Genomic DNA, 15,118 nt, shown 5'->3' with positions numbered 1-15,118 from the left:
TGCAATTAATTTACTATGAAAAAAAAGACTTCTTCATTTTTAATTGTAACACATTAAGAGGAAAATACTTTCTGTCAGAATTATCAGGATCGTATTCCTCACTGGATTTAATGTCAGTTGTAATGTGATTAATTTTCCATTTTTTTTTAAGTGATAAGAAAATATTACTAATATTTCTTATATTACTGTAGTAAAAGAAGGATGATTGGGGTTTTTTTCCTTTGAAAAATTTTAAAGTGCTTTAACTGCTCTAGGGACAAAGAATTTTTAAAAAACCCAATACAATACTTCTTCTATTTTCTTATCACAAATGACTTGTTTCTGCAACTGCAAACCTTCTGTGTATATATTTTCCACAGCCTCTCTGCAAAGAAGATTTATTAACATGCTTGGCCTCACAGCAGCTCAGAGCTATTGAGGCCATTCCTGACCCCCAGTGCAGTGCTGCAGGAGCACCAAGCCAAGATAAAGCCAAGTGAAAGATGAGTCAGGGGAGCTGTGTAACTGGGATTATAGTACAAACAAGACCAAAGCACAATGCTGTGTCCCCAAAAGACCTAGGGACTCAAATGACACATTAATGAACAGAAAGGAAATAAAGAAATCAAGAAAGAACAAAGCAGAAAAAAGCCCTCAATGGACACAGAAAAAGAAAGTGAGGGTATTTAAAAAAGAAAGAAAAGAAATTCAGATCTTATTTCAATCTAGGAATAAAAGACAAGATAGATGGATGTAGAAGAAAGGGGAAATAATAAAGCTAATCAATAATAACAATACAGTTGTGCAGAAAATTCTCCCTTTCCCTGTGCCAACTTTCTCCCTTGAAAAGCTAAAGACTTGAAACAGGTTGTGTCAATACAGCCAGCATGAAATAAGCTGAGGGATGATATTGTTGCAAGCACATATGTTTCCTGAAAATGGCTGATAGCATGGCATAAGACAGCCTAAGATAATTTAGATAAATATCACATTAGAGTTCTAAAAGACTTAATTATAATCAATTGCTAGAGGGAACACCAGATAAGTTCTTTACAGAAAAGAACAGCAAACAAATAAAGTCTTGGCAAAGCCAACAATGAAATGTGAATTCAGAGCTCTGATGTGAATTCAGAGCTCTGAATAACCAAAGTGGTGATGAGATCACATACAAAAAGTTGATGAAAAAATGACTGAAAAGCAGGCAGGAGGAAGCTAGTAACCACCACCCTTAATTCAGACTGCCACAAAGACATTAGAAAAGTGTGTACCCAGACGCATGGCCGAGGCAAGGACTGCACTTACTGCAAAGAAAATGGCAAAGGAAAAATTTGGTGACATAAACTTAAGACATACAGGTTGTTTGGCTACACTGTGGAAGCTTCTTGCTGGAAGCTTTACAGAAAATGTGTTGGAGAGTGTTGAAGCCAATGGTATGTTTCCCCAAGTACAGAAAAGATGGTGAAAAGGCAAAAGCCTTTCTGACAGAATAAGACTTTCTTACTGATACCAAGAGAAATTCTAGATAGATGATGTGAAATCATATCTCATCACTGGATGAGATCAGTGGTAAGATGGTAGAAAGCACTGTCTGTGTAAGGGGAACATAGAGAAAGTATGTTGAAACATTATGTGCTGTACTAGAATATAATAAAGTAATAAATAAAGCAAGAGTGCATAAGCCAAAAGACTTTCCAAAGTGAATATATGTTTTTCTTTTAATATCCTAATTTCTACTGGTTGCCATGCTGTACCATATGAGAAGATTTTTAATGATGAAGGAAAGGAAGCCTGTCTCACATCTGGTATTTTTTAGAGAATCTGAAATGATAGGAAGAATGGAAACAAAATGAATTCACAGGTGAGAACTGCAGATGCTGTCTGAAAGGATACAGAAATGGAATTAAGGTTAAACAAATGTGCATAGCAAAAGATACTAGAAATATCTATCCCACAGCACAGAAGAGACTGCACCAGCTTGGCTCCCTCTGCCTTACACTGTTCTTAACACCATGCTTGTGTGCCAGCTCTGTGCCATGGAAACAGCTCTCTGGAGGACTGAGACACAGCCCTCACATAATTCACCTATGCATGTATCTTCAGTCATTTTTGACTGTGTCCTAGGTTACAACATAAAGATATACCCAAAAGGATATATTCAATCACCATCTGTTGAAATCAGGTGGGGCAATGTTCTTTATCTTTCCCACGACCCACTCTTCCTCTGGGAACATATCTTCTGTTAATGGGCCATTGAGTCCCATTTACATGACTGATAAAATGATATCATCCCATTGGGAGATGCTCCACCCAGGGGGAAGAACCAAGCCTTTCCTACCTAGATAAAAAAACTGAGAACACCAAAGCAGCCCTTACTCACTTGTTTTCAGAGGACAAGAGCTACTAGGATCACTACTTCAACAAGACTACTTCACCTGGACTGCTACCACCATCCTAACTACTGGGGTGTCAGGCTGCACTCTGACTCTGTCAGTGGTTTTTCTTTTGTAGTATTGCATGTATTTTATTTTTCTCTCTTTTTTTTTTTTTCCCCTCTCTATTAAATTGTATTTCTGACTTGGAGTCTCTCACTGGTTTTGCTTTCAAAACCATCACAGACTGAAAAGACATAAAAATAATTCATACATCTTGACATGGAGATGTGGGGAGGTATGGGGAAACTCATCAGCAGGCTCTCAGGTGAATCCTTCTGAATATATCACTCTTAAATGGAAGTAAATAGGGCAGAGGTTATCTAATGGACTTGGATAGGAAGAGCACAAACACATCAAAATCTTATGTATCATTGCCTGAATTAGGCAGATTTCATACTGACAGTAGATAAATAGAGAAAAAAAATTGCAGATTATAGGGAAAATGAGATGTGTGTAACAACAGCTGTCTATATAGACATATATATGAGATAACAGACTGGCTACTGTTCAGTACAAATAACTAACTGGGCTAGTGAGAGACATTTAGGGAGCTACAACATGCACACAAAGAGATTGAAGGAATAACCTGAAGAGCATTTGTGTAGTGAAGAAACGTAATTGAATTTGATTGATGGCAACTTAATCACAGCTTGAAGAAGAGACCTTGAGACAAGGAGGTTTAAACAGCTCAGAGACAGACTATTTGTACCAACTACAAATACATCCAAATATAGAGGCAGAGTAGGAAAGCTTCTCTGGAAGACAGGATGCAAGGCCCAGACCTGAGGTCCAGCAGCTTTGGTCCAAATGGATCTGCTGGGGAAGAATAAAAAATAAGGGGGGGAAAATTGTCAGTATTGTGCATTGCAGCATTGTGAATTGGGGATCAAAAATATAAAAAGAATTGGAAAAGTGAAGACTGTAAAATATTATAGGCAAAAATAGTTACTGCTAATGCAGTACATGGTACAAGACTACAAAGTAGGAGGCAGCTTTGTTGAGGACATTTTTTGACAACCAACGGGCGTGTTTAACTGTAAATTAATAAATAAAGAAATTAATAATAAAAGCCCAGCACAAAGTGGGATAATTTCGGTTATGAATAAGATGAAGCACTGCCAAATAACAAGTAACTAAGTTACTTTGTGATATTGCAGATGAGGTGTAAAATACCTACATCCAAATTTGGATTTAATATAAAATCAGCAGTTTGTCTTGTGTCACCTGCTACAAAGAACTCTGAAATCCTGAGGGGAACATTTGGAAAGCAGTGATGCAGTGGTCCCAGCTCAGGCCATTGCAAGAAGTTATTTCCCCCTTGAAGTGGACAAGGGACAATGACACGAACAGAAACACTGCTTTGAATAGTTCACTATTACAGATTCTCTGGCAGGTTTCTTGAATTAGTGAGTTGCAAGTCGATGGTCAGGACCTCCCCATTAGAATTACTTTCTACCCAATTAGAGCTGATTTCAGCACAGTTAATGAGTTTTCTTTATTTTTCCCTGTCCTAGGAGTTCTGCCAAACATCCTTGAGGCCCATGAATTCTGTATTATTTGTGCCCGCTATCAGCAGCACACCCCTGTCCCCAAGCTTTGCTAACCATCCCCTAGATCTGAGACCACTGAAACATGTCATGCCCTAAAACTTCACAAGGCAATTCTACCCACAAGCAATTTGCCTTTCTAGCACCTGGGCATCAATTAGAGCTTGTTCGCTGCTCTTCCACGGATTAAATCTCCTTTCTTGATTATGCTTCAAAGTATATAAGGACCAAACATGACAGAGGGACCGTTTTTACAAACGCGTTTGCGCACCTCAGGCGCTGTAGCCCCGGGGCGGAGGCCGGGCCGGCAGCGCCATGGCGGGCGGGGCGGCGCGGGCTGGAGCGGGAGCCGCCTCCGCGCTGGGGCCGCCCCTTCCCGCCGCTCCGCCGCGGTAAGGCAGCGGGAATGGCAGGGGAACGGGCCGGGCTGGGAGGCGGCGGCAGCGGGAACAGGGAGGGGAGGGGTAGCCCCTGCGAGGGCCGGAGCGTGGAAGTGGAGGCGCGGAGAGAGAGCGCTGTGGCGCAGCGGCAGGACGGGCTATGCGGACCCGTCCCGGGCCGGGCCTTGCTGCCGAGCATGGCGGTGACGCGGCCCTCGGGCCGGCCCCGCGGGACACAGCCGTGAGCCCCGGGGCTGTGGGGTGCCTGCTCCTGCCGGCCCCGCGGGACACAGCCGTGAGCCCCGGGGCTGTGGGGTGCCTGCTCCTGCCGGCCCCGCGGGACACAGCCGTGAGCCCCGGGGCTGTGGGGTGCCTGCTCCTGCCGGCCCCGCGGGACACAGCCGTGAGCCCCGGGGCTGTGGGGTGCCTGCTCCTGCCGGCCCCGCGGGAGCGCGCAGGTCTGAGGGAGGGAGCGTTTGCGTTTTGGCACTTGTTACCTGGGTTCCCCTCAGGGTTTTCTTGTGCGCCGGTGACGGGAGCCGAGGGAATGGCCAGGAGCTGTGTCAGAGCAGGTTTAGGTGGGATATCAGGAAAAGGCTCTTCAGCCAGAGGGTGGCTGGGCACTGGAGCAGCTCCCCAGGGCAGTGGTCACAGCTCCAGCCTGGCAGAGTTCAGTGAGCATTCGGACAATGCTCTCAGACCCATGGTGTGACTGTTGGGGATGGCGCTGTGCGGGGCCGGGGCTGGACTCCATAGTCCTTGGCTGTCCCTTCCAGCTCAGCATATTCTGTGATTCTGTGACCCGCAGTCTGTTCACCTTTCGGCTGCCTGCTTGGCCTTACTGCCCCTGTGCAAGCTGACAGCGTCTGCTTCTGTGTCAGCATTCCCGAGTTCCCTTAGCACACTTGTGCTACCAGCTATTCTAAAGCTCCCAGGACTTGTATTTTTACTGGTATTTTTCATACTGTTTGGCCTGAAAATAAGCCACCTTCTCCTATGTTTCTGCTGTCCCACAGACTTTTAGAATGTGGTAATTCACTTCATCAAAGGTGAAAATAAGGCTCAATATTGTGGTAGTTAGTGGCTGGATACTGTCACATGTGAGAAGGAAAGGTGGGACATGTTTTTCTCCTGCATGGTAATTGTGCAGGTAACAGCCTGGCACATGGCACAGGGAGCTGCAGGCTAAACCACAGCACGTGGGAATGCTTGTTTGGTAGCCAAAGAGCAAGCCACAGTTAGCCCTGAGGTAAAGGTCATTGGAGATGTGGGTCTGTAGGAAAGCAGGGAGGCTTTGCCTGTTCTGCTCACAGCAGTTCAGCCTCTCCTGCCCCTTTTTTGTTGGGAAATTGAAAGTTAATGAAATATCAGAAAGCATGTGCAGGAAATTCTTCTGAGAAACAATAACATTAAGAAAAGATACTACAAGCTGTATTCAACTCTTCTCAAAAAGTCTAAGACCAGGATTGTTTTATTTTCAAATTTAACTTTCTCTTTATTTTCCATTTTTTGTTTTGTTTGTTTGTTTTTTGGTTGGTTTTTATTTTTTCCCAGTTAAAATCATGGCACTGAAACAGGTTTCCAGCAACAAATGCTTTGAAGGTTTCCAGAAGGTGTTTGAACATGACAGGTAAACATCACTTAGCTTGGGGCAGTGAATCCATCCTGTCAGTCTGCAGAAAGACAGCATGCTCTCACTAATATCCATATTTCAGTCAGGAATAATGTCTACTGCTGCTTTGACTGTGCTCTTGAATTCTGTGTTAATGTTTAATGTAATCTAGTATACTTAGTGCTGCAGAGCTCAGGTGGGAAGCTAGTATTTTTACCTTTGAAAATGAAGCTTCATTACTTTGGGTTGTCCTGTTTGCAGTACAGAGAACCACTGAGTGTGCAAAGTTCTGCTCACTATTGGATATCTTCTGTGCACTGTGGAAAAAGTGCTGTGAGCAGTGACTCAGTGCACAGATTCTTGTTTGATTAATGTGTACAAAAAAACAAGCTTTTTAAAAAAACATTGATTCAAATAATAATAAAATCATCACTGGTGCTTAGATAAGAGTTTATTGATTGTTTTAGGCTTTAGTATTAATTGAGCTACTAATTGGTCTGTAGACTAAGGAGATTGAAAACCTCCCTTTCTGGCACATGCTGTGCATTTTATGTTGTGCAAGTCATGTGTATGTGTTCTTCAGTAAAAATTATTTTGCAATTTGATAGCCAAAGCTCAAGCTAAATATTGCTGGGACTCAAAATTCAATTTTCAACCTGTTCTCAGTTAGCAGCACTGTGAAAATGTGGCTTATTTGTATGTCTCTCTTTTGAGAACAAGATTGAAAAGTTAGCTGCTGTCAAATCTGGAGTCTAAGGCTGAGTTTAAAAATTGATTTTCCCTTCCTTTAATTTAGCTACAATTCACTGACCAGATATCCCTTTGAATGAAATGCACTGATCCACTGATTCCTTTTTTTAATGTTAGTGACCTTGTTGATTAAGTAGTGGGTGATAACAAGAAGTGTTTTATTAATACAGCGCAGAGCTAAAATGCAAAATGAAATTTGGAATATACTTGCCTCCAAAAGCAGAAACTGGGAAGTGTCCTGTGCTGTATTGGCTCTCTGGTAAGTAACATGGATCTTAGTAACTTTAAAAATACAATCCTAAATATTCTTAAACTACTGCATTACAATTACTGGAAACTTAATGTAGGGGTACTGCAGTGGCAGCTCTTGGATTCTACAGAAACTCATCTTTTGGAAGGCACACTTAGTTTGAGTGTACTGTGATAAATTCTGTTGCAGCTTGGGGTTAGCCTACCAAATTGTGTTCTAAAATGCTCAAAGTTTTCTACTCTTTTGTTCTAAAATGTTCATACTTTTTGTTCCAAAGTGTGTGAGTATATATATATATATATATATGTATATATAAGGTTCTCCTGTAAGGCCTTCCTGTTGGGACACCTCCTACTTTCCTTTATTTTTAAAAACTGCTTCAGCAAATGGAGTAGGGATGTGAAAAGAGCCAATGGAAGCCTGCACATTTGTCCTGTGGACTCTACTCATTCCAAGTACAACTTTGCAGGAAGCAACTGGTAAACTTGAAAAGAGAGATGCTGTCAGCTGCCTTAGCACAAGCATGTCTAGTGTGAAGTAAACCTGTGGGATCAGAAAGGGCCAGAGGCTGAAGAGGCTTGTGCAACAGGAGTGAAGTTGTCTCATCAAAAACTAATTAATTAAATCCTTGTCTTTTCTCTTTTATTGAAAATAAAAAGCAGAAACTCTGTTCTGTAATTTGAGGAGTTGCTTTATTGAGACTTGTTTGGAAAGTTGGAGACCAGACTGTTAGTGTGAGGACTTGTGTTCCTTGTATGTAGTCATTTCACAAAATAGCTGGTGTGTCTGATCTGTGTTGTGACAGTGGACTGGGTAAAAATGTTTATACTTGAAGTGAGGAACATCAGAATTGTCTGAAGATCTGTAAGCTGTGCAGCACATTTATTTTATTGAATGTAAACTGTTTTGTCCTGGGCAATATATCAGTCAAATTAGGTTACTGGCAACTTGTCCTCAGAGAAAACTAGAATCATTAACTCCTCTCAAATTGTGTAGTGAAGAAAAATTGAAATATTTATGTGAAAGGTTGTTTATTTGCAATTGGACTTTATTTTGACCTACTGCTGTACAAAAGACGTGTATTGCTGGGAGTTTTGGAACCAGGGTGCTTATGAGCCCTTTATCCTGTCTGAAGTATGTAGAATTTGTCAGACCACATGTGTGATTCTATAATGCAAACAGCTGATATGACAGTGCAAAGAAAATGTAGTTGCAGGATTAGGTCTCAGAAGTTAACAGTGTCAGCCTTAGCAAGTTTGTGTGCTCAGTGGGTTTAAATTCACAGTACTTGAAGGCACTATGCTCTGCATGGGTAGGTGTTCCAGGGGATACAGGGTGCACTCACTCTAGATTTGATGGCTGTTAGTGTGTCTGGGTGGGACAGTGCAACTGTGTTTCTGTGGATTGGTAAGTATTGTTGAGCCTAATGAAAACATCTGCCATGTTTATGGAGACAGGAATCCTTGTTTTTCACAACCTTTTCTGTCAAAGAGTTTTGAAGCCAGTATGCCATGAGCACTGGGTAACCAGTGGTAATTTTGTTTCCCTAGGGTTGACCTGCACAGAGCAGAATTTTATAACAAAAGCTGCGTTTCAACAAGCGGCAGCTGAGCACGGCCTGATTGTGGTGGCACCAGACACGAGCCCACGTAAGTTCAACAAGAGTGGCAGCAGTCACTGCACTGAAGTGCACTCTGTCCTCAGAGATTGGGGTGCTGCAGTGTGCTGAGAAGTGTGTTGCCCACCTGAGTCAGAACTTGACCTCACCTCTGCATCTTGCATTGTTCACTAGATTCCATTGTGTGCACTCTTAATAACAGGGTAGTGAGGGTTTGACATTTGAAACTCTTACTGTTGTGGCACTAAAACTAGAACAAAGGGGCTAATAGAGTTCAGCACAGACAAGGAGGGGGAAGAAAAGTGAAACAAGAAATGTGTGTTATTAGAATTCTTGCTGACATTTTGTGTGCCTTGCTGAGACCCTATAAAACCTGCAGAACTCTGTTGCCAACAAAGATGCAATGCTTGCTCTTAATTGTATTCTGTCTTCTAAAGCAAATTAAATACATGTCTTCAGAGGATTGCAACACTTGAAAAGCAATCTAGAAACCCTTCTCCCCTGCAGCTACAACAGACTACTGATGAATTAATTTTTTAAATGATGTGCTGTTATTTGCACAAGCTGAGCTTATGGCATGGGAAATCAGAAAATGGTGGATCTACAGTTATTGGAAATACTGAGATTCACTGTTTTATGTTTCATGTTTGTTGAATTCTGCCACAGTCCCATGAGTGCTATAAACAAAAGTGCCAGCCTTCTAATACTTCCCAAGCTTTAGTGGGCTACATCTGACTACTGGCAATATGGGAAAGAAGCAATGTTCTTTCCATAAAGTAGTTTTTACATCTAGGTTTTGAAGTTGTGTCAGGTCAAAGAATGTAAATGTTTCTAGTGAAGAAGGACAGAAGAGTAAAACTTGTGGATGAATGAACTTAACACTTTGTTGTTGCTATTTGCTGCAGGCTAGAGATGGTCAACTAACCTTTGCATTATTCATATTGGATAATTGTACTGGAACTTGTTTTTGGTAGTATCTGTGTGAATTGTCTCTATCAATGTGTAACTGTCTTTCATAGGTCGTTGCTTTGTCCATTTTCTTTTTAAGTCCTTCATGGCAGCTTCTCTTTTGCCTTTTAGCCTAATAACTGATTGCTCTACTATTTAAATGAGTTTTGGTATGAGCTTCATATTATAATCTTAAATTTTAGCTCAGAGACGTCAGATGTTCTTAAGTCTGTTTGAGCTGTCTGGGGAAACAAGTGAAAAGCAATTCAAATATAATTATGAGCTGAGAGGTATTGAAAATCTTGCATATGTATTTTAATTGTGTAATGCATAGAATTACATTCCAGGAGCCAGGAGATGTATCTGGGTGGGGAAAAAGACTGTATGAAATCATTAAATATTTTCATTACAGACCCTCTGTCAGGCCTTGATAGACTTTACTTTTCCTACTTTGAAGGTGTTTGTTTTTCCAGACAAGTATTCTGAGCAGTATTATGCAGATTCATTTTAAGATTTCTTTTTTCAAGGCTTCCTGAAAGTTTTTTTTTATTACCATAATGAGCATTATGCCTTCATTGCCTGGCAGGACTTTGAGCTTTTGTCCATCTCCAAGGTACTGAAGATAGACTTTTTACATACAAGGTGTTGTCTAAGCACCACAGTCCCTGTGATTGCTGGACTTTAAAGTTACAGAATCACTCAGTGTTCAAGGGCATGTCACTGGACCAGTCAACTTTGATCCTTGTACAAATCTGATTTGACACTGTGGAAGGGTGGCAGCCATCTCTGCACAAATTGTGAAGGACTGTTGAGTTACAGGTGGGTTTGCAGTGTAATCTGACAGTGGTAAAGACCCATGTAATTTTGGATTGCAGAAACTAGGAAATAATGGCCTCTCTTTCTCCAAAACATTCCTGTCACATATACCTTGAAATACTGTATTCTATTCTGCAAACCAGGCTGGTAAATCACAGACTAATCAAAGGGAGGACTGGGGGGATGTACTGATTTTCAAGAACACATCTGCAAATGTATTATGCAAGGTGTAACCTTGGAAAAAAGGATACAATCCTGCAGTTATTCAAAGAAATTAAGTTTCATGGAAGTTATAGGTGGGAGCAATGAAACTAATTGCAGAAGAGGTAGAGGTATGGACTTGTGAAGGTGCAGGAACAGTAAATTGTTCTTCTGAAGAATCTTAAAAAGGGAGGTGTAGCAGGGATTATTTAAAGCATATAAAATAGCTTGGACACACCATTTGGTGATACCTGATTCTGTTGTTCTGGAGAAGAGGAAATTTTCTTCTGTTTCTCACACAGTTTCTTGTACTTGATAGGATGAGGTCTAATGACTAACATAAGCTGGTAGCACCAATTAACAAGTGCCAACTCTTGGTTAAGTTTCTGTGTAAAATGGACAAAACTTTACAGAACTAATTTAGGAGACATGTATATACTATATTTATTTATGAAGAGATACTGGCACTATTTAGAAATTGGATGTATCTAGGTAGGTTATTATATAAACATCATTTTGAAAGTGTTGAAATAACACTTGAAAACATTGTACTAATGAATTGAAGTCTGAATTGTCTTATAATTGAAGGGGTAGAGATATGATTGAGGAACTTGTGTCCTGAGTCTAATTTGTATGACAGGTTCTCCAATTCTGAACATATAGTAAAGGAAAGATTTTTCATGTTAGGTGGCTGCAATATTGAAGGAGAAGATGAAAGCTGGGATTTTGGCACTGGTGCTGGTTTTTATGTGGATGCCACTGAAGATCCTTGGAAAACAAACTACAGGATGTATTCCTACATAAAGGATGAGGTAACTTTGCTGCTGGGCTCCCCTGATGTTGCTGGTAAGATTGTTGCTGGTAAGGGGTGTGGCTCCATCATTGGAAATTCCCATCTCGTGTTACAAGGTTGTGGGAGATTTCTGTAGAGATACTTTGAGTTACTTATTATCAGCTGAACTGTTTCCTTATGGAATCACATTCCCCTTCAAGTTGCTTTCAGGCCATGATCACCAAGTCAGACTAGAACCAGAGATAGCATTTGGTTTCAGTGGCATTAAAAGTTTGTTAGTTGTGTGCTTTTTTCTTAAGCATACTCAAGTTGCTTTAACACTTTTTTATTATGCTTTTGTTTCCTTTACAGCTGCCTAAACTAATAAATGCCAATTTTCCAACTGACCCTGAAAGAATGTCTATTTTTGGGCATTCCATGGGAGGTCATGGAGCTCTTATTCTTGCACTGAAGAATCCTGGGAAGTACAAAGTAAGATGAAATATAGCTTATATAAAGTTTTCTAATGCCTATATATAGATTTCTGTAGATGTGACAGAAGAAAACATAATACTGTGTTTTTCTGAGGGCATTACATGTATAAATAGTTTCATTTGGTCTAGCTCATTGTTACATAGTTTTGTTTTTGGTTTTTTTTTGCCGCTTTCTGAACAGTCTGTGTCAGCATTTGCTCCAATCTGCAACCCAATTCAGTGTCAGTGGGGGAAGAAAGCCCTTGGTGGATATCTGGGACCAGATGCAAGCAAATGGGAGGTATGTGTTGCAGCCCCAGTTCTTTAATAACAGATGAATGAGTGATCTTAAATACATCACAGCAGGAGCCTGGAAAAAAACTCTGGAGTGCCCATGAGCTGGTACTGTTGTTTTACTACACCCCTAAGCACAGAAAAGCATTGTTTGTTTCTGGCAGGAGTGACTTGCTGTTGCCTTATGGTGCTTATGAAAATGTAATGAGATACAGATCTCTCATCAAATCAACTACATTCTTCTCAGTTTTCTGAAGATTTAAAAGTCTGGCTGAGAACAATTATGAGCAGTGTATTTTTGTAGTAACCTAAAGAGAGATCCTGCTGCAAGCTCCAGACTGATGAGCCTCATGACATCTTGCAGGGGCAGCCTGTGGAAGCCCTCCAAGAGGAGCCAGTTGGATACTTGGAAATTGGTGTCCTGCAGAACAGCATTAAACTAGATAAAGCCAAGTTTTAGCTCCAGAGCCTTAATTTTGAGCTATCAGTAGTTGCATATGAATGGCTAAGATTAAAAAAATGTTTGTCTGCATGGTTGCTGCATTATTTGGGTAACCCTTCAGTATTTTTGATCTCAAAGGTTGCATTGTATTTTTATAATTAAGTTAGAAGGGATTGTCATGGCCATGTACTCAGGTTTCCTTGTAAATAAGCACAAGCTGTGTTCAATCCCTTGTAAATTGGATTAAAGTATGTCTCAGGAAGACTTCCAGGTCTGATTACGACTTTATAGGATTGGAGAGTGTTCTCTGCTTTTCTAATTGTTAATAGAGTAGTTTGTGTTCTTAGAAACCACCAGGTAAACTTGCTTAGACTTGATGTAATGGATTTGTTGTGAAACAAAACAAAACAACTGCCCAAAAACCTGTTTTCTGTCCCCTTAACTTGTTTTGGAGCACTTCTGCAAAGCTAGTCCAATAGATCAACAGCATTCATCAGGAAAAGACTTAGATCTGCCTTTGGCACAGATAAATAACCTCTGATCTCTTTCTTTTGGCTTAAAATTGCCATGTCAATATGTTCAGAATAATTTGATACCGTGGTCACAGCACTGGCCTGAGCCCAAGCTCCCATTTCCATTGTAATGTCATTTCTGGATCTGGTGGCATCCTGGAAGGATGGCTCTGATGCCTTGGCATAGGACTTTGGATTTTGCTGTCCATTCGTGATTGGTCTTCTTCACAGCTTTAAACTTTGCTGTCTTTTTAAAGGAGTTATTTTGAGCATGTAATAAGCACAGGACCCCATGTTCCCCATCATAATTAAATTTTGATACATCTATGATTAGTGTTTTTGATTTTTGTTTCTCAGTTGAACCAAATTTTCTTGGTCAAATGATCATGATAACCTTCAGGTTAAATGCCTTCTCAGGAGCATAGTTGTGTTACACTGGTGTTTTGATTTTTTTAGCTGCCAGAATAATTACACCAAGACTCCAAGTTTCTTCAGCAGGTTATAGTTTCTGCACAAGGGTGTGAATTAGTACTGACTTCATGGCTGTTCTTCCATTCTGTAGGAATTCAGCCCTTTGGCTGGATGTGCTGTTTGGTCAAACTGCCAGATTGGTAATTACCAAGCAATGGGTATTTCCCTGTTCTTTTTTCTTCCAAAGTGCAACTTGGTGTCCTGATCATCGCTGCCCAGGACTGTCCCTTCTTTTCCTGTGGTTGACAAACTGAAACCAGCTAGACTCATGTAACTGAATGTCATTTCTCTTGTTTCTGCAGGCATATGATGCTACACAGCTTGTGAAGTCCTACTCGGGCCCTCGTCTCGACATCTTGATTGACCAAGGCAAGGATGACCAGTTCCTGTCCGCGGGCCAGTTACTGCCTGATAACTTCATCGCTGCCTGCACCGAGCGGAAAGTCCCGGTGGTCTTCAGGCTGCAGCAGGCAAGTTGCTTCTGAGTCCTTGGTTGTTGATTCTTGTCTGTGATTTTTGGTTCTGTAGAGCAGGCAGTGAAGTGTCTGTAGGGGGGCAGGCATGCTCTCAGTGTGGGTCTGTCCCTGGCCACCTGAGGAGGGGGTGAGAGGTGACACTTCTCCGTGGCATGGGCCGTTCAGCCGCGCTTCACCACTAGGTGCCGTCGTGCTTCCAGCTTGGGCAGGCTGATCCCTGCGCGGGGACTCGGGCTGCCGCTGCTCGGCTGAAGCACGGCACGAATCATTTTAATGAATATCGCAGTCACTGTGAGCCCAAGTGACACATGGCCTTCTGCTGCGTCCCTTATCTCTGCTGTGGGTTTCGTGTTTACTGTAGAATTTGGTGATCTAGTTTGCATGTGTTAGTGTAAATTTTAAGTAGTGTAATTTGTAAGCCACTGGCAGCTTCCACCCAGATCCAGTGAGGAGCCCAGGAGAGTGAAGGATTGTCCTCTCTGCTTCATAATAAACCTTGCACCTAAAGATAGAGTTAGTGCTGATGAAGGGGCTTGGGTGTCATTTCAGCACAGTGATGGAGCAGTAACTCAGACCTGGGCTGTGTTCTCCTTATCCCCCCCGTGTTTTACCAGAACAGTGCCTGTGAGGGCAACTGTTCTCTCGGATTGCATCTCACTTTGCAGCTGGGCCTTGCTGGTACCCATCTCTAGCTTACAAGCCCAGATCTGGGCAGGTTAAGGGACTTTCTGTTTGTTTGCCTTCCTAGTGCTCATCTATACTTAGCCTGTTATGTATCCCTTGCCATTTTTATATATGTTCCAGGTATTTCTTAAAATGGAGGAAACCAGGAGTTGTTACATTTCCTTTAAGAGAGCTTAGTATGACTGCTTTATCACGAGCTGTATGTTCTCTGCTGATTGCTTTATTGTTGTTCTTTTCTAGGGTTATGATCACAGCTATTTTTTCATTGCTTCATTTATTAATGATCACATCAAACACCATGCAAAGTACCTCAATGCTTGATGCATTTGGATGTGAGTGCTGCCTGGCGAATATGAATCAAGAGATAGTGGTGAACTAAAGTCATTTGCTGAAATAATGTTTATATAATGGAACTCTTCTGATTGTACTTCTAAGAAAAATAAAAGTCCCACTTAATTTGA

General features: G+C 41.4%; 1 protein-coding gene and 1 long non-coding RNA gene across 4 annotated transcripts in view; one reads left to right on the top strand and one right to left on the bottom strand.

Annotated features, from left to right (window-relative positions):
• Window positions 1–4,288, bottom strand: part of LOC306802787 — a 20,970-nt gene extending 16,682 nt beyond the window's left edge. For both annotated transcript variants that reach the window (XR_013774471.1, XR_013774472.1), the window contains exon 1: window positions 4,230–4,288. This is a non-coding gene — a long non-coding RNA (uncharacterized lncRNA). The remainder of the gene's footprint in view (window positions 1–4,229) is intronic.
• The window catches only part of ESD (esterase D), a 16,277-nt gene extending 1,159 nt beyond the window's left edge, over window positions 1–15,118 (top strand). Inside the window, exons 1-9 of one of the 2 annotated variants that reach the window (XM_079307264.1) lie at window positions 4,285–4,350; window positions 5,893–5,968; window positions 6,871–6,959; window positions 8,501–8,599; window positions 11,221–11,345; window positions 11,678–11,797; window positions 11,981–12,079; window positions 13,800–13,967; window positions 14,898–15,118. In XM_079307264.1, the coding sequence (XP_079163390.1) occupies window positions 5,901–5,968; window positions 6,871–6,959; window positions 8,501–8,599; window positions 11,221–11,345; window positions 11,678–11,797; window positions 11,981–12,079; window positions 13,800–13,967; window positions 14,898–14,978 (849 nt within the window). In that variant the 5' untranslated portion in view covers window positions 4,285–4,350; window positions 5,893–5,900 and the 3' untranslated portion in view covers window positions 14,979–15,118. Of the gene's footprint in view, window positions 1–4,284; window positions 4,351–5,892; window positions 5,969–6,870; window positions 6,960–8,500; window positions 8,600–11,220; window positions 11,346–11,677; window positions 11,798–11,980; window positions 12,080–13,799; window positions 13,968–14,897 lie in introns of those variants that run through there. The other variant, XM_079307265.1, reaches the window with a different exon arrangement.

Source organism: Erithacus rubecula (genome assembly GCF_903797595.1).
Source record: "Erithacus rubecula genome assembly, chromosome: 1".
Lineage (NCBI taxonomy): Eukaryota > Metazoa > Chordata > Aves > Passeriformes > Muscicapidae > Erithacus > Erithacus rubecula.
The sequence above is the reverse complement of the archived record's forward strand: the minus strand, read 5'-3'. Positions and strand labels throughout refer to the sequence as shown.